Genomic DNA, 22,887 nt, shown 5'->3' with positions numbered 1-22,887 from the left:
GGCAGAGAGAGATACCCATTGACAGGGCCGTGCATAATGACTGCTGGCTGTGTGAAATGGATTAATAAATAATGGTCGAGCAGGGCTGCAAACAGCTTTTCCAGCCCTGCTAGCTCCCTCCACAGAACAATCCCCAGAACACTCGGGGAAGAACGTTCCGGACCGCGTCGAATGGAGCACTGAGCGGAATGTAAAATCGAGGGCTGCCTTCAATGCTCCAAGGAGAGTCCTCTGTAAATTAGAGCACTCCTTAAAATGTAAAGCACAGAGCGGGGCGCAATGCTTTTTACAGGAATACGGAAACAATCCAGCCACGCGTTGCAACCTATGCATAATACATGGAGGCATCAGTGAGATTGTTCACCGCAATCACTTCCCCCTCAGCACGAGACAGTCGGAATTCACTCTGATGTACTGCATATAGCCTATAAGCTACTATTATTACAGCACTGTACAAAGGAGAATGCCTAGCGTAATTTCGAGACAAGTGAGTCACTGAGTCCAGGTTATACATTTGTCAGCTGTTTCTGAGGAGACTAGATGTAATATCATCCAATTGAAAAAGAAAGGAGAAGCTCAAAGGGAGAAATAACAGGAGTTTCTAAAAAAGCTACAGAGAAAATGAGACGCCTAACAACCACCTGCAAGACAGGGTAGACACCAAAATTGCCCCCCACCAGAGTCCAGACCTCAACATCACTGAATGTCTTTGGATTATTTCAGAAGACGATCAACCAACTTATACGACTGATCTTTGCAGTTTTGTCTGCAAATTCTTTTAGGAAATGAAAGTGAATCTGTTGAAAAGAATGAATTTTGATGATCGGTTATTAATCTCAGTGTTACTGAGCTCTGCTAAAGCCTGAGTAGACTGATAAATCAATGTGATCAGTTATTAATCTCAGTGTTACTGAGCTCTGCTAAAGCCTGAGTAGACTGATAAATCAATGTGATCAGTTATTAATCTCAGCGTTACTGAGCTCTGCTAAAGCCTGAGTAGACTGATAAATCAATGTGATCGGTTATTAATCTCAGTGTTACTGAGCTCTGCTAAAGCCTGAGTAGACTGATAAATCAATGTGATCAGTTATTAATCTCAGTGTTACTGAGCTCTGCTAAAGCCTGAGTAGACTGATAAATCAATGTGATCAGTTATTAATCTCAGCGTTACTGAGCTCTGCTAAAGCCTGAGTAGACTGATAAATCAATGTGATCGGTTATTAATCTCAGTATTACTGAGCTCTGCTAAACCCTGAGTAGACTGATAAATCAATGTGATCGGTTATTAATCTCAGTGTTACTGAGCTCTGCTAAATCCTGAGTATGATAAATCAATGTGATCAGTTATTAATCTCAGCGTTACTGAGCTCTGCTAAAGTCTGAGTAGACTGATAAATCAATGTGATCAGTTATTAATCTCAGTATTACTGAGCTCTGCTAAACCCTGAGTAGACTGATAAATCAATGTGATCGGTTATTAATCTCAGTGTTACTGAGCTCTGCTAAATCCTGAGTATGATAAATCAATGTGATCAGTTATTAATCTCAGCGTTACTGAGCTCTGCTAAAGTCTGAGTAGACTGATAAATCAATGTGATCAGTTATTAATCTCAGTGTTACTGAGCTCTGCTAAAGTCTGAGTAGACTGATAAATCAATGTGATCAGTTATTAATCTCAGCGTTACTGAGCTCTGCTAAAGCCTGAGTAGACTGATAAATCAATGTGATCAGTTATTAATCTCAGTGTTACTGAGCTCTGCTAAAGCCTGAGTAGACTGATAAATCAATGTGATCGGTTATTAATCTCAGCGTTACTGAGCTCTGCTAAAGCCTGAGTAGACTGATAAATCAATGTGATCGGTTATTAATATCAGTGTTACTGAGCTCTGCTAAAGTCTGAGTAGACTGATAAATCAATGTGATCGGTTATTAATCTCAGCGTTACTGAGCTCTGCTAAAGCCTGAGTAGACTGATAAATCAATGTGATCGGTTATTAATCTCAGCGTTACTGAGCTCTGCTAAAGTCTGAGTAGACTGATAAATCAATGTGATCGGTTATTAATCTCAGCGTTACTGAGCTCTGCTAAAGTCTGAGTAGACTGATAAATCAATGTGATCGGTTATTAATCTCAGCGTTACTGAGCTCTGCTAAAGTCTGAGTAGACTGATAAATCAATGTGATCGGTTATTAATCTCAGCGTTACTGAGCTCTGCTAAAGTCTGAGTAGACTGATAAATCAATGTGATCTGTTATTAATCTCAGTGTTACTGAGCTCTGCTAAAGTCTGAGTAGACTGATAAATCAATGTGATCGGTTATTAATCTCAGCGTTACTGAGCTCTGCTAAAGTCTGAGTAGACTGATAAATCAATGTGATCGGTTATTAATCTCAGCGTTACTGAGCTCTGCTAAAGCCTGAGTAGACTGATAAATCAATGTGATCGGTTATTAATCTCAGCGTTACTGAGCTCTGCTAAAGTCTGAGTAGACTGATAAATCAATGTGATCAGTTATTAATCTCAGTGTTACTGAGCTCTGCTAAAGTCTGAGTAGACTGATAAATCAATGTGATCGGTTATTAATCTCAGCGTTACTGAGCTCTGCTAAAGTCTGAGTAGACTGATAAATCAATGTGATCGGTTATTAATCTCAGCGTTACTGAGCTCTGCTAAAGCCTGAGTAGACTGATAAATCAATGTGATCGGTTATTAATCTCAGCGTTACTGAGCTCTGCTAAAGCCTGAGTAGACTGATAAATCAATGTGATCGGTTATTAATCTCAGCGTTACTGAGCTCTGCTAAAGCCTGAGTAGACTGATAAATCAATGTGATCAGTTATTAATCTCAGCGTTACTGAGCTCTGCTAAAGTCTGAGTAGACTGATAAATCAATGTGATCGGTTATTAATCTCAGTGTTACTGAGCTCTGCTAAAGCCTGAGTAGACTGATAAATCAATGTGATCGGTTATTAATCTCAGCGTTACTGAGCTCTGCTAAAGCCTGAGTAGACTGATAAATCAATGTGATCGGTTATTAATCTCAGCGTTACTGAGCTCTGCTAAAGCCTGAGTAGACTGATAAATCAATGTGATCGGTTATTAATCTCAGTGTTACTGAGCTCTGCTAAAGCCTGAGTAGACTGATAAATCAATGTGATCGGTTATTAATCTCAGCGTTACTGAGCTCTGCTAAAGCCTGAGTAGACTGATAAATCAATGTGATCGGTTATTAATCTCAGCGTTACTGAGCTCTGCTAAAGCCTGAGTAGACTGATAAATCAATGTGATCGGTTATTAATCTCAGCGTTACTGAGCTCTGCTAAAGCCTGAGTAGACTGATAAATCAATGTGATCGGTTATTAATCTCAGTGTTACTGAGCTCTGCTAAAGCCTGAGTAGACTGATAAATCAATGTGATCGGTTATTAATCTCAGCGTTACTGAGCTCTGCTAAAGCCTGAGTAGACTGATAAATCAATGTGATCAGTTATTAATCTCAGCGTTACTGAGCTCTGCTAAAGTCTGAGTAGACTGATAAATCAATGTGATCGGTTATTAATCTCAGCGTTACTGAGCTCTGCTAAAGCCTGAGTAGACTGATAAATCAATGTGATCGGTTATTAATCTCAGCGTTACTGAGCTCTGCTAAAGTCACGTTTGCAAGATTTTGTCACTGGCCATGGTGAATTGTGGGTTTGATTCATGAGACAGGCAATGGTGCTGCTCAGTGGACTGGTGGTGAAATAAATAGCAAATAAATAAGAGCAAAATTTTAGGATTTTAAGAACTTTATTCAAATGAGAAGCAATTGAAGAAAACAGTGAGAAACTACGACGATTCTGAATGCAGTTGAATTGCTTTTGTATGTGTTATGATAGAAAATATTACCAAACACTTCTACAGATGTTCTTATCCAGAGCGACTTACAGTTTGATCATTTTACACAGGTAGGCGAACGCAGTGTTAGGAGTCTTGCCCAAGGACTCTTATTGGTATAGTGTAGGGTGGTTACCCAGGTGGGGCACTGAACCCCAGTCTACAGCATAGAAGGCAGAGGTGTTACCCACTACGCTATACCACCTACATACCGAACGCTTTTAGGCATCACTTTATTTGGATGGTCAGACGCTCTGTCTGTTTTTGACTAACTTTCACCTAAACATCTATTTAAGGCAACTGACCTTGAAATTGGGTGTGAAGGATTCTCTTAAATCTGTCCCTAATACTAAAACTAACCCTAAACCTAACCTCAAGGCAAAACCTATATCTGCTCCTAAACCAAACCCTAATGTTGTTGATAATCAATTGAGTATTGCCAGAAAGTTTGTAAATAATATAAGTATCTGTAGATCATCTAAAGGGGACCATCCAAATAAAGTGAGACCAAGAAATTATATGTAAAACTTTTGTTTTTGACTTTTTTCGGGTGGGGTTTGGATCGAGGAACCCAACTTTGGTCCAGGCCAGTGTTCATATCTGGATAAAATATGGACACAATATCAGAAGCATGAGCTTTCCACAGTGCCAAACTTTACTCTGGACTGGATCATTTCAGAGCTTATTCTCCTTCAAAACAGTGTTAAAACATATCAAACAGAATGATCTTTACACTTTGTTGAAACTTCGGCTGTTTTTTACCTTGTGTGACCATTTCATGACAAATGGCCCCAAATTTCTCAGAAAAATAATATAATAATAATGTTTATGAGTGTAGCACCTTTCGTACATTAGAATGTAGCTCAAAGTGCTTCACAGTACAAAGTAAAAACAACAGAGGAAGAAAAGATCAATAATAAAAACAAAATGTAATAAACAAGAAATAGCAGAAGATATATATATAATAATAAATTAAAAAGCAAAGGATAAAAGTGTAAATAAAAAGAAAAAAGCCAATAAAAATGCAGCTAACAAGAGCTTAAAAGTGATTCCAGTAAATAAGGAAACAATAAAAAACGAGTGAAATGGCCAAGTAAAGAAATAAGTTTCTTAATGTTTTTTAAAAACACTGACGGGTGTTTATTGGTAATGCGTTCCAGACCTTTGGTGCATAAAAATAAAACTGCCGTTCCGCCTTTTTTAAGTCTCATATGTAGAATATGGAGCAGCAGCACTGGATGACCTTAAAGCTGGATTAGGAACATCGTCTATCAGCACTCAGAGCCGTATGAAGGTACTAAACCTTTAAGAGATTTAAAAACTAGTAGTAAAATTTTATAGTCGATTCTAAAACAGGCAACCGGTGCAGTGATGCTCAAACTGGTCTAATATGATCCTGTTTGCCAGTCCGTATTAATTAAGGGACCCTTATTAGTCCCACAGTGGGGAGATTTCACCTGGGCATTTAACCCATCCGTGCAGTGAAACACCACAAACACAGTAGGGGGCAGTGAGCACACTTGCCCGGAGCGGTGGGCAGCCCTATCCACGGTGCCCAGGGAGCAGTTGGGGGTTAGGTGTCTTGCTCAAGGGCACTTCAGTCACGCACCGTCGGCGCTGGGGATCATACAGGCAACCTTCCGGTCACCGAGCCGGCTCCCTGACCTCCAGCCCACGACTGTTAATACTCTTGCTGCTGCATTTTGCACAGGTTGTGATTTAAAGTCGTCCTTCTTCTCCTGTGAATTTGCCATTTTGGAGATGTGAGATTTTGTTACAGCAGGGATTGTTTTCGTGATGAGCCTCATGAACTATACATATCTCAGAATTCCCCCTCAACTGTATATCAGACCACTAGCTAACCACCAAGTAAACTCCCTTTCCTCCTCATGTTGGTTTGAATTCGGTTGGTTGGGAAAGCTGTAGAAAAGCAGAACTTTCCGTGTCAAAGACAGCTCTCATGACTCGACATGGGCAGAGGCTGCAGACACGAAAACACGAGGGTGGATGATGGGAAGTCTAATTGTCGCCAGGCAGTGGACAGAATGAGAGGCTGGTGTACCTCCATGTGGTCTAAACTTCATCATGTCCTCTACCTTGAGAGGCTCCTGCAATTTAAAGCCTCCATTTGTCGAGTCTAATAGCAGGTAAGAGCCACGTTTGGAAGCCCTGTTTTTGATTCTCCGGTAATAGCTCTGCGCCGCCGATCATTATGACCATCATGGCTCTCTGCTTACCTCCCGCCTGGCCAGCATATGATCCCTCCAATCCCCAACGCTTTACGGCAGTTCCAGGGGTGACACCCAGGCGAGGAGCGGCCAGATTTAACCAGGATTAGCCCCAGATTTTCTGGGATTACCCTGGCTGGAGTGGGATTAAGCGTGATTGCCACATTTCTCTGGGTAGATGGGTGTGTGTGGTCGTATGAGTGTGTATGTTTGTGCCGTCTGAGGACAAATTGGTGAGTGTGAGTGTGGGCGGGTGTGAGTACGTGTGCACGCAGCAAAAATCGCCAGAGCTGAATTAACACCTACAGCGTTCATTTAAGCCCAGCTGGACCCAAATGAACTCTGGAGGAGTTAATTCAACCCTGGGGATTTTGCTGCATGTGCGAGGGAGGTGACGCGAGGCGAGGGGAGGGGAGGGGAAGGGAAGGGAGGGACGGCAAGACCAGCCAGTCACTGACTCAGACGAGACCCACAAGGTGTCTGGGTCAAACGTGGAGCCACAGTGCTATTTCCAGAACCTCACCACAAGCCGCAGTGTGATTGAGCAAAGCCAGACTCACTCTCCGTCTCAAATCCAGCACTTCCGCAGTGTGCTAGCGGTGTAGTTTGCTCGCAGTGGGAAATTTAACGAGATGTAGTGGACATGAAGTACTAACACGACAAAAAAAAGGGTTCTTTGCATGATGCTTCAGAGGAACCGTTTCCCCAAGGAATCATTTTTGTTTAACCCATTAAGCTTCCATATATACTAAGGCTTGTTATCCATTAAATACAGGGACTTCAATGCTTCTCTTAGGTTATAGAAGTGTATAATAAGACCCAAGGATTGGTAAGGGGTTAAAGAACCTCTGCATAATGTAAAAGTTCAAAGAAGAACCCTTAAATTGGCACAGAACCTTGAAATAATGTGGACCTACTGTCTAAAGATTCTTCACACTCCTCTCAAAGATCATTTTTGGTGCCTTTTTTAAGTTGCAGAACCACCAATAAATTCATTTTGGCACGCTTGCCCTGACTGGCCGAAGGCTGGCATAAACCTGTGAAGGCCTGTTGTCACTTTGCATTCATAATGTGACATGCCACATTAGGAACTCTGGGTCAAAGCTGCTTTTCTCTATGAGGGAAAAATGAACAGCAAAGCTGATTCGTTTTATCCTGCAGACAATTTCCTCCTGAATGTTCTTACCTGCAAGCGAACACTGCTGCATAATCATAAGACTGGCAACCTCACCAAAATATCCCACATAATTGGGGCAGTCATGGGCTGGAGGTCAGGGAACCAGCCTCGTGACCAGAAGGTTGCCGGTTTGATCCCCAGAGCCGACGGCACATGATTGAGGTGTCCTTGAGCAAGATACCAAACCCCCAACTGCTCCCCGGGCACTGTGGATTGGGCTGCCCACCGCTCCGGGCAAGTGTGCTCACTGCCCCCTAGTGTGTGTGTGGTGTTTCCCTTCATGGATGGGTCAAATGTGGAGGTGAAATTTCCCCGTTCTGGGACTAATAAGGGTCTCTTAATAATCCAGCAAACTTTGTCAAATGTGGTGGTTGTTTTGGTTGTAGTAGCCCACTTTCTGACCCCTCACTGACCACCAATCAACATTAGTCACAAGTTCTACTAAAATATTATAAATGAATGATAGAAGCTGGCATGTTCAAAAGGGCTCTATACAGAACCATGAGCCCTCAAAGAACCCTTTGCATAATTCATTGTTTCTTCGAATGGCGAAAGGGCTCTTCAGACTGATGGAGAATGTTCTAGATGGTTCTACATAGAACTTTTTAAAAGCGTCCTATATAGCATCAAAAAAGGGTTCTGCTATTGTTACAGGGTGGATATTTTCACAAAAGCAGACCCTTTTTATTACTGTATACACCTCAAAAAGGTTCTGTATAGAACCATCTACAGCACTCTGCCATCTGCAATCTGAAGGCCCAAAGACCTCTTCAATCACACCAAGGGTTCTTTCAGTGTTCATGGTTCTATATAGAACCAAAGAACTCTCTTTTTCAAGAGTGTAGGCAGGAGTGGACACTCAAATTTGGCATTAGCAGCTAAAAATACACTAAGATATGCAGTCTTGGTGTCTTAATGGCGCAACTTCATACTTTCCCAGCACTTTGTCTTTTTTTTTACATTTCCAAGACATTTTTTTCAACTTTCTTATCTTCCAGGTTTTCCCATCACTGGAAGTGCAGTTAATGAATATCCAGGTTTTCCCGGTTTTCGGGTAGTTAATGAATTTCCAGGTACCTCACGCCATTTAGCGCAAAACATGCTTGATTTGAGAGGCACTTCAAACACGTCGTTTTCAGTGCCTGAGTTGAGACTTAAGGATAACAAGAGGAGCCACAGTCAGATATTCTCCCCATCACTCTCCTGCAGCATTAGAGGCGGGAGACGAGGGCACTGAGTCGAGCTCGGCGAAGTCTAAGCACAGATTTCCGGCTTGTCGGGGTTCAAGTTTAATCACATCTGAGGAACACGACGAGGTTTTCGAACAACAAGCTCATTTGTCGACTCGTGTTGCGGGGGATTTTCGCGGGCGTTTCTGCGGCTTGACGGCGACGCCACCGCGCGCTCTGGCAGGCTAGTGGTAGTCACGGAGAGAGTCATGCGGCTTATACTTGACTTGCTAATCACCAGTCCTCAGAGACAGCTCCTGCGGCGCTGTGACTGCCGATGATTGAAGCTCCCTTGTGAGTTGGTGTGAGTCGTCTGACAGTCGGAGATGAAAGCCTGTTTGGAGTTACCTGCAGCATCAAACAGCATCTGCCTCTTTTTTTATTTTGCAATCCTAACCCTCCTCTTTTTCCCCTGCCTTCCCCCCCTCAACGTTAAACGCAGTCGTCATGGTTACCCTCCGTAGCTGTCAGGGCACCGCTTTCGCATCGGCTGACGCGGGCCGTTCGTCGGAGCCCTCACTCTCGACGCCACCGCTCCATTTGGCTTTGATTAAGTCGGCCCCTTGCCTGCCGTGGCTGCACAACATCGGGCTATTACACCAGCATGGGGGCTTGTGTCATTTGGCGGAGCCGCTGGCAGAGAATAGAAGCTCCTTGGAGGGGGGCCAGGGAACATAAATACACCTCGCTTATCCAATTTCTGCCCGCTTTGAAAAGGAGCGGAGTCAAAGTGGCACGTTTTTTCTCCCCGTCGGAGCGGGCTGGAGAATCAGCCCTTCAGAACTCCCGTGAGTCGGGGAGGCGGGGGGCCTGTTGAAGAGCAGCACGCTCTCGGAGATCAGCCCAGCTCCGAGCTGATCTCCAGCCCGGCTCTCCATCTCGTCAAGATAATTGGCTCACCTGAGTGCCTGATATCCATTCGCTAATATCAGCCGTAATGGTTTTCTGAATCACTGTGCAAAACAAGAGGCTGCTTTCTCCAAAGAGGAGCCACAGGGTGGGCGACGGATTACAGGCCTGCTTGGACGCCAGCGTGCGTTTTGTTTTTCTTTCTGCGCGATTTGGTTTCCCCATTTGCGTATAGGTGAATGAAAAAACCCATAAGCGATATTGGGAGCATGAAAGTGATAAACAGATGGGGGAGATACAGAGGGGAAAAGGGATGAATGAGTGCGAGAGCGAGATGATTGAGAGCGAGATGATTGAGAGCGAGATGCGAAGCGCTAAATTACCGAGTTACACAGATCTCGGCGCACAGGATGCGTTTGCCAGCCTGCCCGGCTCTGCTTCCCGAAGTGTGCTTAGAACAAAGGCAGAGTGCCAGACCGAACACCTTCCTGTGTGCCTCTCACAGTGAAACCAGGCCTGGGACCTGTGTGAGCCTGTCAGTCCAGGGGATGGTGGAGGCGCTTCATTTTAAGGAGCTAAATTTCTTCATAATCAAACGGCTTAGATGTAAACAAAGTCGTTCGGGGTGGTTTGTTGTTAAATGTGCCGAGTCAGAATTGTTCACAGCGGTGGAGATCATGAAATGGTTATGAATACGGTGCCTGATGTCAGCGCAATGTTAGTCCCTGACAACAGAAAAAAATCCCGAGTATGGAATGAAGTCGATAATTCACTGCATTACAAAGCAAGAACAGGCTTGTTTTACTCTGCTAACTAAGGTAACTAACATTAGCTTTACCTAACGAGTTCAAATGCAGCCTGTCAAGTCATGTTAGAGAAGAGAACTGCCTAAATTTCACCACAGGAACCACACTATATTTCCAAAAGTCCTCACTCACCCATCCAAATCATTGAATTCAGGTGTTCCAGTCGCTTCCATGGCCACAGGTGTATAAAGCCGAGCCCCTCGGCCTGCAGACTGCTTCTACAGACATTAGTGAAAGAATGGGTCGCTCTCAGGAGCTCAGTGAATTCCAGCGTGGTACCGTGATCGGACGCCACCTGTGCAGCAAGTCCAGTCGTGAAATTTCCTCACTACTAAATATTCCACAGTCAACTGTCAGTGGGATTATAACAAAGTGGAAGTGATTGGGAACGACAGCAACTCAGCCACGAAACGGTCAGCCACGTAAAATGACAGAGCGGTCAGCGGATGCTGAGGGGCATAGTGCACGGTAGAGAATGGTACTTGTCTGACTGCATTGTGCCGAGTGTAAAGTTTGGTGGAGGGGGGATCATGGTGTGGGGTTGTTTTCAGGAGTTGGGCTCGGTCCCTTAGTTCCAGTGAAAGGAAATCTTAAAGCTTCAACACCAAGAGATTTTGGACAATTTCACGCTCCCAAATTTGTGGGAACAGTTTGGGGACGGCCCCTTCCTGCTCCAACATGACTGAGCACCAGTGCACAAAGCAGGTCCATAAAGACACGGATGAGCCAGTTTGGTGTAGAAGAACTTGACTGGCCTGCACAGAGTCCTGACCTCAACCCCACAGAACACCTTTGGGATGAATTAGAGTGGAGACTGTGAGCCAGGCCTTCTCGTCCAACATCAGTGTCTGACATCACAAATGCTCTTCTGGAAGAACGGTCAGAAATTCCCATAAACACTCCTAATCCTTGTGGAAAGCCTTCCCAGAAGAGTTGAAGCTGTTATAGCTGCAAAGGGTGGGCCGACATCATATTAAACCCCATGGATTAAGAATGGGACGTCACTCAAGCGAATACTTTTGGAAATAGAGTGGATTTCTAGAATCAATTTTACAGGAAAGACAGTAGTAAAGAAATCACTCACATTTCTAAACTCCTCCATCGGCAGGAATGGCCACTTCGTGGTGAGCAGGTGAACAGTATTGTGGGACTGCCTTCTCTGAGAAGGACACATGCGATGCTGCCTTCAGATTTGGTCAAAACAAGGCACCTTAGCAGGCAGCTGCCTTATCCTGCCTTCCGAATGGGACGGCCTTCGCCACAGGATGCAAATGCTGCCTTTGAATGCTGCCTGCTTAGACAGCTGCCTCCCGACTGGAACACACCGATTGTTTTATGACACTTTTTACATAACCAGGTCTTTTTAACCTATTCATGGTGGAGGGATACATGCAGGGCATTGTGCGTCTGGATATTGTCCCAAAAGAAAACACTTTATCAACATTACACATAAAAACCCCTGAGAAAAAAAACACAGTTTAACACCAACTGAGGTCAAACGCATTCAAACATGGACCAAAGTGGCCTTTATGACACCTGACGCCTGCTGGAATCAGCCTTAAAGCTTATGTAGGTGTGTGTAGCCATATGAATGCTGTCCTTCAGTGAAGTATTACCAGGTAATTCAGTCCATTCATGGTGGAGGGATGCATGCTGGGCGTTCCAAGGCCATGTAGTCTCCAAAGAAAACGTGTGCTGTGTTGTAGTCATGGCGACCCCTGGTTCCCGTCACCACCGCTGTAAAGACATCTGAACCATTTCACACCAGATCATTCCAAATGACACTGTTTACATCTCTACGGCTGAATTATTCGGAGATTTTGGACAATTTGGCTTTTAATACGGTCAGAAATCCAACAGTGCTCGGTCAACAGTGCAGGATCAGATATGACAATCCTCAGATTATACGGTCGTTAGGCACGAATAAACAGCAAAGTCTCAGATATTCTGTCTTGTACACACATCTATGTATATACGTGTATACGTTTACGTCCAAGTGTGTGTTCTCACACTGCTTTAAGGTTCTCTCCGGCAAGGTGACCCCAGACTGAGGTATTTCCAGTCCGCTCATGTGGGGGTTGTGCTCTGACTGTACACCACAAATCTCACGCTTGATTTCCTCAGTGATTAAAATGCTCATTATGCAATGATATCAGTCAGATAGTGTGGCGTGACTTAATGACATTGGAAAATGCATAACAGTCACTGCAGAAACCGCCTATAGCCCGTCTAATAAAGCATCTCCCTACCATTCTGGCTTTGATTAACCTAATTATGTTTAATGGAACATGATTAGAGTTTTACTATTACCATTAAACATTCCTGTGGTCTCGTGTTAATTGAAGTCTTGAACAATCAGAGCGTTTTAGAGTTGATGTTGTATGTAAACAATCAACTCGACCAGTCTGTATGGAGAAAGTTAGAAACACTGAGCTTTGTTCTGAAATCAGCAAGCCAAATATGACGTCTCTTCTGTTTTGAGTTACACAATTAAAAGGGATAGTATGAAAAAAATATACAAAGGCTTGTAACAACAGCAGAACCCTGTCTGGTGCCGTATAGAATGCTTTTGATAACGGTTCTATATGGAACCATATACAGCACACTGCACCACGCAAAGAACATTTTAAGTAGATGGTGTGCAAACAGTGCAAACACAGTTGGCAAGTGATTCTAAATATGGTCAAACTTTTGGTCCTTGTAGACTCAAGCAGCTGCATTCTGGACCAGTTGGACCTTATTTAGTGAAGTGTTGGAGCATCCAGCTAAAATGATGTTACAGTGGTCCAGCCTGGAGGTTAGAAAGCCATGCACCAGTTTTCCTGCATCGTTCGGGGACAGAATATTGTGTAGCTTAGCGATGTTACTCAAGTGAACGAATGCGGTTCTAACAGTGTTGCAAACGGGTATCAAAAGAGAGACTGGAATCGAAGATGTTGCCTAGATTTTTTACAGTAGTGCTTGGAATGACCATATGGCCATTTAAATTTAGTTCAAAACAAACAAAAAAAATTCCACACATTTTTTAGGGCATTTTCTTTCACTGATGCCTTAAATGTAAGCTGTTGTGAAGCTACTGTGAGTTTGTTTCTCACTGTTTAAAACTCTTTAAAACAAAAAAAAAAGTTTTTAGGGTCAAATCGAAGCAAATTAGACAGATTTATTAAATAAACAGTTATTCAATAAAATAATTCCACACTCAAACATGATTTTTTTGTGTGTTCTTTAGTGTTCTAGATAGTTCCATATGGAACCTTTTGAAAAGGGTTCTATATAGCACCAAAACACATTTTTCTGTTGTTTCAAGCTGGTGTTGTAACAATAGCAGAACCCCATTTGGTGGAACCATTTTCAAAATTGTTCTGTTTAGAACCAAATACGACACACTTTCCATCGACCTGAAGAACGCTTTCATGGCTCGAAGTACCCTTTAATCGTGCAAAGGAGTGTTATGTGTTCATGGTTCTATACAGAACCGTTTACTTTACTAAAGAACCCTCAAAGAATCGTTGTTTTTAAGAGTGCAGTTTACCGATCAATCGTGATTAATAGCCAGTTTTTCGCATTAACGAGTTGCTCACAGACTTAAGCTGTCAAAATGAATAATCTCTTCTACATAGAACCATTTACAATACATTCTTCGTCAGTCTGAAGAACCATTTCGCCACACAAAGAACCATTTATGCATGGATTGTTTGTATATAGAACTCTGGCTCTAAACACAACCGTTCTCTTTCCCAAACAATGAGCCTTTCTTAAGAGGAAAACATTCACTCACATCCTCAGAAGACAGGTCCTTCACCAAGTTTTGTCCAAGTTCTCCTTGAGTTCTCTTGCAGTCATCAGACTCATCTGCTCGGGAAAGGGAGCCGGAGCGCAACCCTTTCTACGCAATACAATTCCGCCTGCAGTTACACATTTCTGCCAGAGAGGTCGCCAAATCCCCACATCTTACATAGTGTAAGCATTTATTCACAGAATTCAGCAAATGGCTTATACACTCTTAACCATGACGGTTCTTCAAGGGTTCTTTAGTAAAGATAATGGTTCTATATAGAACCGTGAAGATGGAAAGAACCCTTTGAATGATTAAAGTGTTCTTCAGATTGATGGAAAATGTGCTCTGCATGGTCCCCTGGAAGCGTTTTCTTTATCAAAGAACTCTTGAAGAACCGTCTTTTTTAAAGTGTGCTACAAGTGAGTTTTGAGGCAACAGATTTTCAGTTGCGACAAAGTTACTTGTAATTAGCAGGACCGTATGGTGTGGTTGAAAATGGAAAAATGCTGGAATTTCTTTTACATCTTGACGGCAACTTAAACAAACCTTCCACTGATGTCTTCGGCTCTCCTGATGTAACTTTAAGCGTCCAGCTGCTTTCAAGTGTCTATTGCTCACTGGGCAGAGCTGTGGTTACCCACAAGTGTTGCAGGACAGTGTTTTATTAGCGGAGTAATTGTGATGTCCACTTCAGCAGCGTCATGAACTGTGGACATTAATAATGCAGAGAGACTGGCTGCAGCTACGGGAGACAGTTATAGCTTATTGCTCATAGCGAGGGAGTCAGAAGCCTGTAATGTGTCTGAATACAGCGTTTGGAGATGTGCGACAGACAGAGTGAGACAGATACAGATCAGTTAAACTCCCTGAACTGTATGTAAAACACACAAGGAGCAAAACTGGGTGATTTGGGCTCCGTAACATCCACACAAGCATGCAGAGAAGAAAAAGTGAAATAGATCTTTCTGGAAGTGAAAGACATACATCATTCTGTTCTGAGCTGCCTGTCAGCCTGGAATGTGTGTCAGAAGACGCTCCTCTGTCACTCTAGCCAGTCGTTAAGGCTGTGCGATGTGTCATAAATGTCATACAGCAGTTATATTTGCTATGTATAGAGATTGCGGTATGACTTTACAGTATGGGCAGGAAGATAAAGCATGAGGGGCTGATCTGTTACCTCTAGAATATAAAGGATACACAAAAAGTAGCTTGTCTTTACACTGACTCACATGCAGCCTAATAATCCTTTAATAATCCAACTAATCGCTCAATTGGAACAGAGTAAATTCATGTAAACACCTCAATTGGAATAGACTAGTCAGAGTGAGGCTATTGAATACAATTCCTATCCAACTGAACGAGGTGGGTAATCCTCTAAATAATCTGTTAAATAGAAGAATAATATCCGTGTAAACGCCTGTATCCGATTACATTCCCTATCGGAAAGTTTAAGTCCGTTCTGCATGAGCGTCGCGTCACAGTGAGAGTTTATACCGTTCAACACGGCGGAGCAGAAACTGGTCTGCAGAGGAGACGAAGTTCATGCTCTGATCTTTAAAAGACGGCGGTGGGACGGACGTCCAGCTTATGCGTCTCAGAGCACGACGTCGTCCTCTCGGCCTTCTTTAATGAGGACGTGTGAAGGACGTTTTCCTGAATCTGAGTCACCCAAATGCTCCTTCTCCTTAAATACGATACCCTAACCACAGTGTTACGCCTTGGCAAGATCCTGGACGTGTCTTATAACAGACATACCTTTTATTTGGGTCTCTAGCTTTACACTGTGAAACATTGATGCAACTAGTTGCATGTTATGAGTTGCATGCAATTGAATTTTTGCACAACCTGTTACACGAGGCAGTTCAACACCAAAGTTGCATGCAACTTATTCGATTATAAACCACTAGACAGCCAAATTATCAGCGTGTATTTTTTTTTAATGCATTTTGTTATTTTTAGTTTGAAAGTTATCTGCGAGATGATTTTCATATTTGCATGTTTGCAGCATTTTTATTGTCTTCTTTTAATAATAATAATAATAATAATACATTTTATTTCATGGCGCCTTTCAAAAACCCAAGGTCACCTTACAAAACAGGAAAAAGCAACAATAATAATAAATGTGAATCAACAATCATTTGAATACGTCAAATAAAACAAGAAACTACCAGCTTAATAAAACCAGCCTTTTCACCATATATTAGCAATCATTGTTCTATTTATAATAAAAAGAGACATACTAGTGTAATAAACACGTTCATATATTGAGAATTATCACTTATCAAAATATAGTGGTTACGGTCTTTTCAATGATCCAATATCAGCACATATTGCAAACTGAAGAGCCACATTTATCTACTTCTGATCTAAATATTCTTTCTCCTGGCATTGAAAATAGCCCTCCCTCCTTTTTGCTTGGTACTTCCAAACAAACAACCAAGCGCTCATTCTCCTCAGATATGATTACCCTGTAACTATGATGTTACGTATTGTGACACTGGAAAGTAGAAGCCTGGATAAGCAAGCGTCTTGGAACAGAAACGATTTTAATTTGACTTAAGAGTTGCAGGCAATTTCATTTCTGTGCAAACTGTCACACGAGGCAATTCAAAAACAAAGTTGCATGCAACTCTTTTGATTATACGCCACCAGTCAGCCAAATGATCAGCTGGTATTTTTAACGCATTGTGTCATTTTCCCCATAGAAAGTCGTCTGCAATACATTATTTACAGGGCATATTTGCGGTGAGTCTTCAAGAAACTACCAGCTTTTTGGCCATATAACAGCATCATTGTTCTATTTTAAAATCTTTGCTGAAATGGGTTAAAGCTTTAGAATAAAAAAGAGATGCATTAATGTAACAGACATATCCAAATATTAGTCATCAATTATCAAATACGCTCTATTCAATTTTCCAAAATTGAATAAATTGCCATGTATTGCAAACTGAAGAGCCACATTTATCTACTGCATCTGTCCTTCTGATCTAAATATGCTTTCTCTTGGCATTGAAAATAGCCCCCCTCCTTTTCTGTTTTCTTTGTTCTGGTGTTCTTCCAGCACATTGAGTGTGCCAGAATCACGCCTTCTCTCTCTCTCTCTCACTCACTCACTCACTCTCTCTCTCTCTCTCTCTCTCTCTCTCTCTCTCTCTCTCTCTCTCTCTCTCTCTCTCTCTCTCTCTCTCTCTCTCTCTCTCTCTCTCTCTCTCTCTCTCTCTCTCTCTCTCTCTCTCTCTCTCTCTCTCTCTCTCTCTCTCTCTCTCTCTCTCTCTCTCTCTCTCTCTCTCTCTCTCTCTCTCTCTCTCTCTCTCTCTCTCTCTCTCTCTCTCTCTCTCTCGCCTCCTTCACTGGCTTCCCCTACTATTCGAAGGCCTGCAATCGATAGGGGCGTCTGCGATCATGTTGCCACGTGTGATTCATTTGGGTAACCTTGACGACGGTTTGATGTGCGGGCTGTAGTGTGTGTATGTGTGTGTGTGTGTGTGTGTGTGTGCGCAGCTCGGTTGGCTGTGGTGTGAGTCAGAGGGAGAAAGCGTGCAGCGTGGAGGAGCAGGACTGCCTGCCGTATCGATCTGCCCGAGCAGCCCTCGCTGCACCACACAGCTTCGCAGTGCCTGCCAGGCTTTACCAGAGCAGGCATTCATTCTGAATGATAAGCTGCCGCTGAATGATTCCTGCATATTTAGACAGGAGATGAGAGTCGTCTTCAATGATCACTGCTGGAAGATGCACAGTGGAGAAATATACCTTTGATTTACTCACTTAGCACAATAATGAGAACAACAGTGGGAACCCTTTGGGGCCTACATAAGAACCAGGTTTTCCATTATACCATTCCCCCATGCAGTCAGATGGTTCTTAGAATGCCCACAGTTCTATACATAACCACTGAAGTTGAGAACCCTGGAAGAACCCCCTTTTAAAGGATGTATATTTTGATCAGTCTGACAAAAATTAATATGGATGTGTGGTTATAACCTGTGTAATCCTTTTAAGAAACGAGCTATTAAAACGTTCATCAGGGAATTAGACCTTTAATCAGTGTCTGCGCTTGGATTTTGACTAGCCACTATTAATTTTGCAGCAAAAGTCCAGAGCCAGAAAAAAATAGATGTAAGGTCCAGATTTGAAGATGCCTGTTCTGTAGTATCGCTACTTTGTGTAGTTCTTCCAAAAATGTACGGAAGTACAAAGTGTCCGAGTCTTATCATGCTGAAGTCTTATCTAATGTTCCTCCTGGTTAGGCTGGGAGTTGTAATGCACACGTCTTGCTGTATTATTCTATGAGGTGTTTAACAATCTGCCTTTGTCCTTCTTCCCTCTCCCATTATTGTCTCCACAGAACTCCATTCGCCATAACCTGTCCCTGCACACTAGGTTCATCCGTGTGCAGAATGAGGGAACGGGCAAGAGTTCCTGGTGGATGCTGAACCCAGAAGGTGGGAAGATGGGCAAAGGCCCACGCCGGCGAGCCGCCTCCATGGACAACGGCACCAAGTACCTGAAGAGCCGAGGTCGTATCAGTCGCAAGAGAGCTGGGGGGTTGGGCCGAGGGCTTGGCGCTGGGCCAGGGATACAGGGATCCCCGGAGCATGGTAGCCCAGCTGGGAAGGGGGGCTTGGGGGTTGGGAGCGAGGAGTTTGATGCCTGGACAGACCTCCACTCCAGAACCAGCTCTTCTGCATCCACGCTGAGTGGCTGTCTGTCACCTATCCTGGCTGAAGCAGAGCCAGATGAACCAGAAGAGGGAGGGCTGTCATGTTCGGCTTCCCCGCACCTCTATCCAAGCCCCACCAGTACCAGATCACCTGCCCTGGGCACTGGGGGACACTGTCCTTCCGTGGAGCTCCCCCAGTTGGCAGATCTCACAGGAGCCATCAGCTTGGAAGAGGGCTTCTCTCAGCCACCACAGCTCAAATGCAATGGGTACCATTATGGCCCAGGACCCAAAGGGGAGACCTCCTACTGTGGGACTGTCTACGGTCAGGCTTCAATGGGCATGCTGAGGCACCATGCCCCTATGCAGACCATCCAGGAAAACAAGCCAACCAGCTTCCAGCACTCTCTAAGGGCTTACTCAGAGAACAACGCTCTGGAGAGCCTGTTAGCTGGTGGGCCACAGTTCTGTGGGAAGGACATAGTGGTGGGGCAAGGAGGGACATCCCATTCTCTAATGTCACAGTCTAACAGTGCCGTACATTCTCACGGCCACAATCAGAACCGCGGTCACAATCACAGCCAGAATCCGAATCCCAATCCCAATCAAGGCCTTCACAATGACCATGAGCAGAACTCAAGCCTCCATCACAACCACAGTTCCAGCAAGCACCACCCAAGTCTCGACTACAACCACGGAGCCAAGCATCATCCCAGACATGACTATGGCCAACCTCACGAGCACAACCATAAGCTTGACCCCAGCCCGAATGCAAACCACATGCACAGCCATATGCAGCACAGACAGTCGTCTCTCTCTCCCAGGGTCAACAGTGATATGCTGCAACCCTACAATCACAAATCCTCCAATCTTTATGGCCCTCGTGCCCACCTACCGTCCACTTCCCTGCCCCCTAATCCTGCCAGCGTCATAGATGTGCCCCAGGACCCCTGTCACCTGGCCTCTGCGCCTCAACCCCGCCACCAGCTTTACCCAGGCGCTCATCACCACCAGGGCATGACGGAACCTTGGCAAGGGTACTACCACCACCCTTCCCAGAATTCGACTTATCACAGCAGCCAGCAAACTGGCCACCACCAGCCGCCCGTGAGCCGACTCCAGCAGCCAGAGATGGAGATGGATGTCCATCATGGCAGTCTGGACTGTGATGTGGAATCTATTCTCCTCAACGACTTCATGGGCTCTACCGAGGGAATGGACTACAACTACGACGGATCGCTTTCGCAGGGTGTGGGCATGGGGATTGGCCTGGGCATGGGTATGGGGGTTTTCGCAGGACCCCCACAGTCACATAACAGCCAGAGCTGGGTGCCTGGGTAAAGTTACTGTGTCTAAAAGGGGGGGGGGGGTTGGGGGGTAGAGACACTAACGAGAAAACTTCACCCATAGAGCCTTGCAAGAGGGTGCTGATCAGGTCGGGACTGATATGACTGTGATTTTCCTTTGCTCAGAGAGACAAACGGGACAAAAAAACGTCGTTTTAAGGACGTACAGTTGATGGTGTCAGTGCAGTCATTTTGGACGTAGATTTCCCTCCCCTCTCCCCCTCTTTGTGTTTCTCTGCTGTGGATTAGTGTAATGGCGTCCCTTCAAATCCAGTGCTGTCCTCTCCCCCTGTCCTTCAGTTTGTTCTCTATCCATCACCTTCATCTCCCTCTGGTCAAAAAGCTCTCAAGCACTTTACATCCATCTCCATTCATTCAGATGCAGTATCGGCCACCCTGCAACCTGGGGGGAATCGAATTGTCCGCTGGCCTGGGTTTAATGTATGCAAACGACTCTGTTATCCTTCCAGAACAAAAAAAAATAGCATTGATGTTGTTTTTTTTTCCTTTCTAACGAATACAGGATGAAAAAGTAAATATCTGTGCTGTCAGGCAGTGTTGTGTTCATGTTGGTCAGGAATGTGTTGGAGACTTTGAGAGTGTATGCGAGTGCGAGTGCGTGTTTCAGTGTCGCTTGGGTCAGTGTACATTCGTCTACCCATGGAGGTCCGCTGGACGTCCCTTTCTCGCGGGCTAGGACAGTCATCCATCAGACACACTCTATTGCTATTCAGCATCTCCTGTTTAATCTCCAAAGTAATGCACCAGCTATGCATCACTTCCGCAAATCGAATGTGGCATGAAGGGCGCACGTTTTTTTTTTCCCCCTTTACCCAGACACGCCAGTTTAATGTGTTTTGGCTAAAGTGATGATTAAAGTCACTCTGCAGCAAATGGGGAGATGACGACGGTGAGCGGGGAGGGAGAGAGAGAGCGGGAGGAGAGGGAGAGAGAGGTAGAGCATAATGCAAATATTCCCACCGTGGCCCTTTCTCTGCGTTCTGTGGATTTATGTAGCTTTCCCTGTAATAAGATAAGGAACGATCCGAGACTAGCACGCTTCCTGAGCGAGGGAGGCCGACCGCACTGTGGCAACCTCGGGAGCTCAACCTTCCCAGTTCGGCTACATTAGCATATTGCATTATCATTAGACTATGCAGTGTTACTTTAGATAATCAATGCTGATTGATCAATCCTGAAGCCTCGTTAGCCCTCATTAACTGTGCACTATCAATCCTAATTTAATACAAGAGCTGGAATTTGGGGAATAGAACCTTAATGGCTTAATGTTGTACCAGTGTAATAAAGTAATTTGGGTGAAGCTAGCATTGCCAAAAGACGACGCGACTCATCCAGGCCGGCTTCGGAGAGCAGCTACGTCGTGCCGCCTTCAAAGTTTACACTAGTGAATTGCACGCTGATTAGCACAATCAGCAGATAGAAAACGGGTGCTATCTCCCTTTCGCAGGCTCCGCTTCTATCATATCCTCTTCATCCGGTGATTACGCTGGCGGGGAGATAGAAGTAATTAAGTGCCCACCAAGAGTGATGATTTGTGTTTATTTTCGCTTTATTTTCGTCTTCGAGATGCAACACAACACTGATGCGGATGCACGCTCGAATCATGCTCATCCAGTGAGACCTCCAAGCGTCGGGATCCGGCCACTGTATGTCCAAAAGCTTGTAGACACCTGCTCGTCTTCTGGATCATCCCAAAGGTATTCCAGAAAAAGCAGGTCCACTGTTCCACAGCCCAACGCTGGGGGGCTTTACACCCCTCTTGCCCACCTTCGGCGACCCCAGGCTCAGGTGTGGCTGCTCCAAAGCATCCCATTCTATCTGCAATGCTTTCCTATGGAGACCATAGGAGCTACATGCGTCCAATTGAGCACCTTTTGCGACCCTAAAATTGCTGAAATCCCATTAGAAGGGGCTACTGTTGGACATATAGCGCAGCTTTTCTTCTCTTTCATCTTTTTTTTCTTATGGATGTTCTGTAATGGTGTGATTTTCAGGTGGAAAAAAAAAAAGAACAAATAAAAAGGCAGTCGTTTTTCCCCTTTGCCTACCCCCAACCACCCCCCCCCCCCCTTCATTCTGTTTGGACGCTGGCCCCTCCTGATCCAGTCCAATTCTGATATGAGGCAAAAAGTAGATGGAGAGAGGGCGAGAGAGAGAAAAAAGAGGGACGAGCGGAGCGGAGATTGATCGATAGGCTGACAGAGAGAGGCGGATTGGAAAGTGAATGAGTTGAAAAGGAGAGCAATAGGTTGCCAGTGAGGGAAAAAATGAGCTCGGATAGAGAGCGAGATAGAGAGAAAGAGAGAGAGAGAGAGAGAGAGAGAGAGAGAGAGAGAGAGAGAGAGAGAGAGAGGGAAGAGAGCGAGAGTCTTTTCCATCAGAGCAGAGCAGAGCAAAGCTGTTTGAATCAGGCCAAATGTCAAGTGCCTCTCTGCAGCTCTCCGATCAGATAGCCACCTATTTCTCTCTCTCTCTCTGTCGCTTTCTCTGTGTCTCTCGCCCTCTTTTTCTCTACCATCCAGGACAATGAAGTCTATCTACATCTGCCTTCTCTCTTTCATGCCCCTTCTTTATGTTTCTCTGTGATTTGGTCCCTGGCCCCTTGTCTGCTTCTGTGTTGAGCTTTGTGTGGGTGTGTGTGTGTGTGTGTATGGGAGCGTGTGTGTATGGGAGCGTGTGTGTGTGTGTGTGTGTGTGTGTGTGTGTGGCACAGTGATGTATCTGAAATGACTATGGAAATCCATTCAGATCGTACCCTGGTTATCCACTATGCCTGGCTAACAACAGTATGATTAAACCATTTATATTTATTGGATATAAAAGATGGGTCTGCTGTGGGCGAATCCTCGGACCCCTGTCGTCTTTATTACGGAATCACGATGCTATTACATTCTACCTGTTTCATTCTGTACAAAGAT

General features: G+C 44.4%; 1 protein-coding gene across 1 annotated transcript in view; it reads left to right on the top strand.

Annotated features, from left to right (window-relative positions):
• Window positions 1-22,887, top strand: part of foxo6b (forkhead box O6 b) — a 63,410-nt gene that overhangs the window by 40,417 nt on the left and 106 nt on the right. The window contains exon 2 of the mRNA XM_037542717.1: window positions 18,288-22,887. This exon is cut by the window's right edge and continues 106 nt beyond it. Coding sequence (XP_037398614.1) covers window positions 18,288-19,943 — 1,656 coding nt within the window. The 3' untranslated portion in view covers window positions 19,944-22,887. The remainder of the gene's footprint in view (window positions 1-18,287) is intronic.

This window comes from Pygocentrus nattereri, chromosome 1, assembly GCF_015220715.1.
Source record: "Pygocentrus nattereri isolate fPygNat1 chromosome 1, fPygNat1.pri, whole genome shotgun sequence".
Lineage (NCBI taxonomy): Eukaryota > Metazoa > Chordata > Actinopteri > Characiformes > Serrasalmidae > Pygocentrus > Pygocentrus nattereri.
The sequence above is the reverse complement of the archived record's forward strand: the minus strand, read 5'-3'. Positions and strand labels throughout refer to the sequence as shown.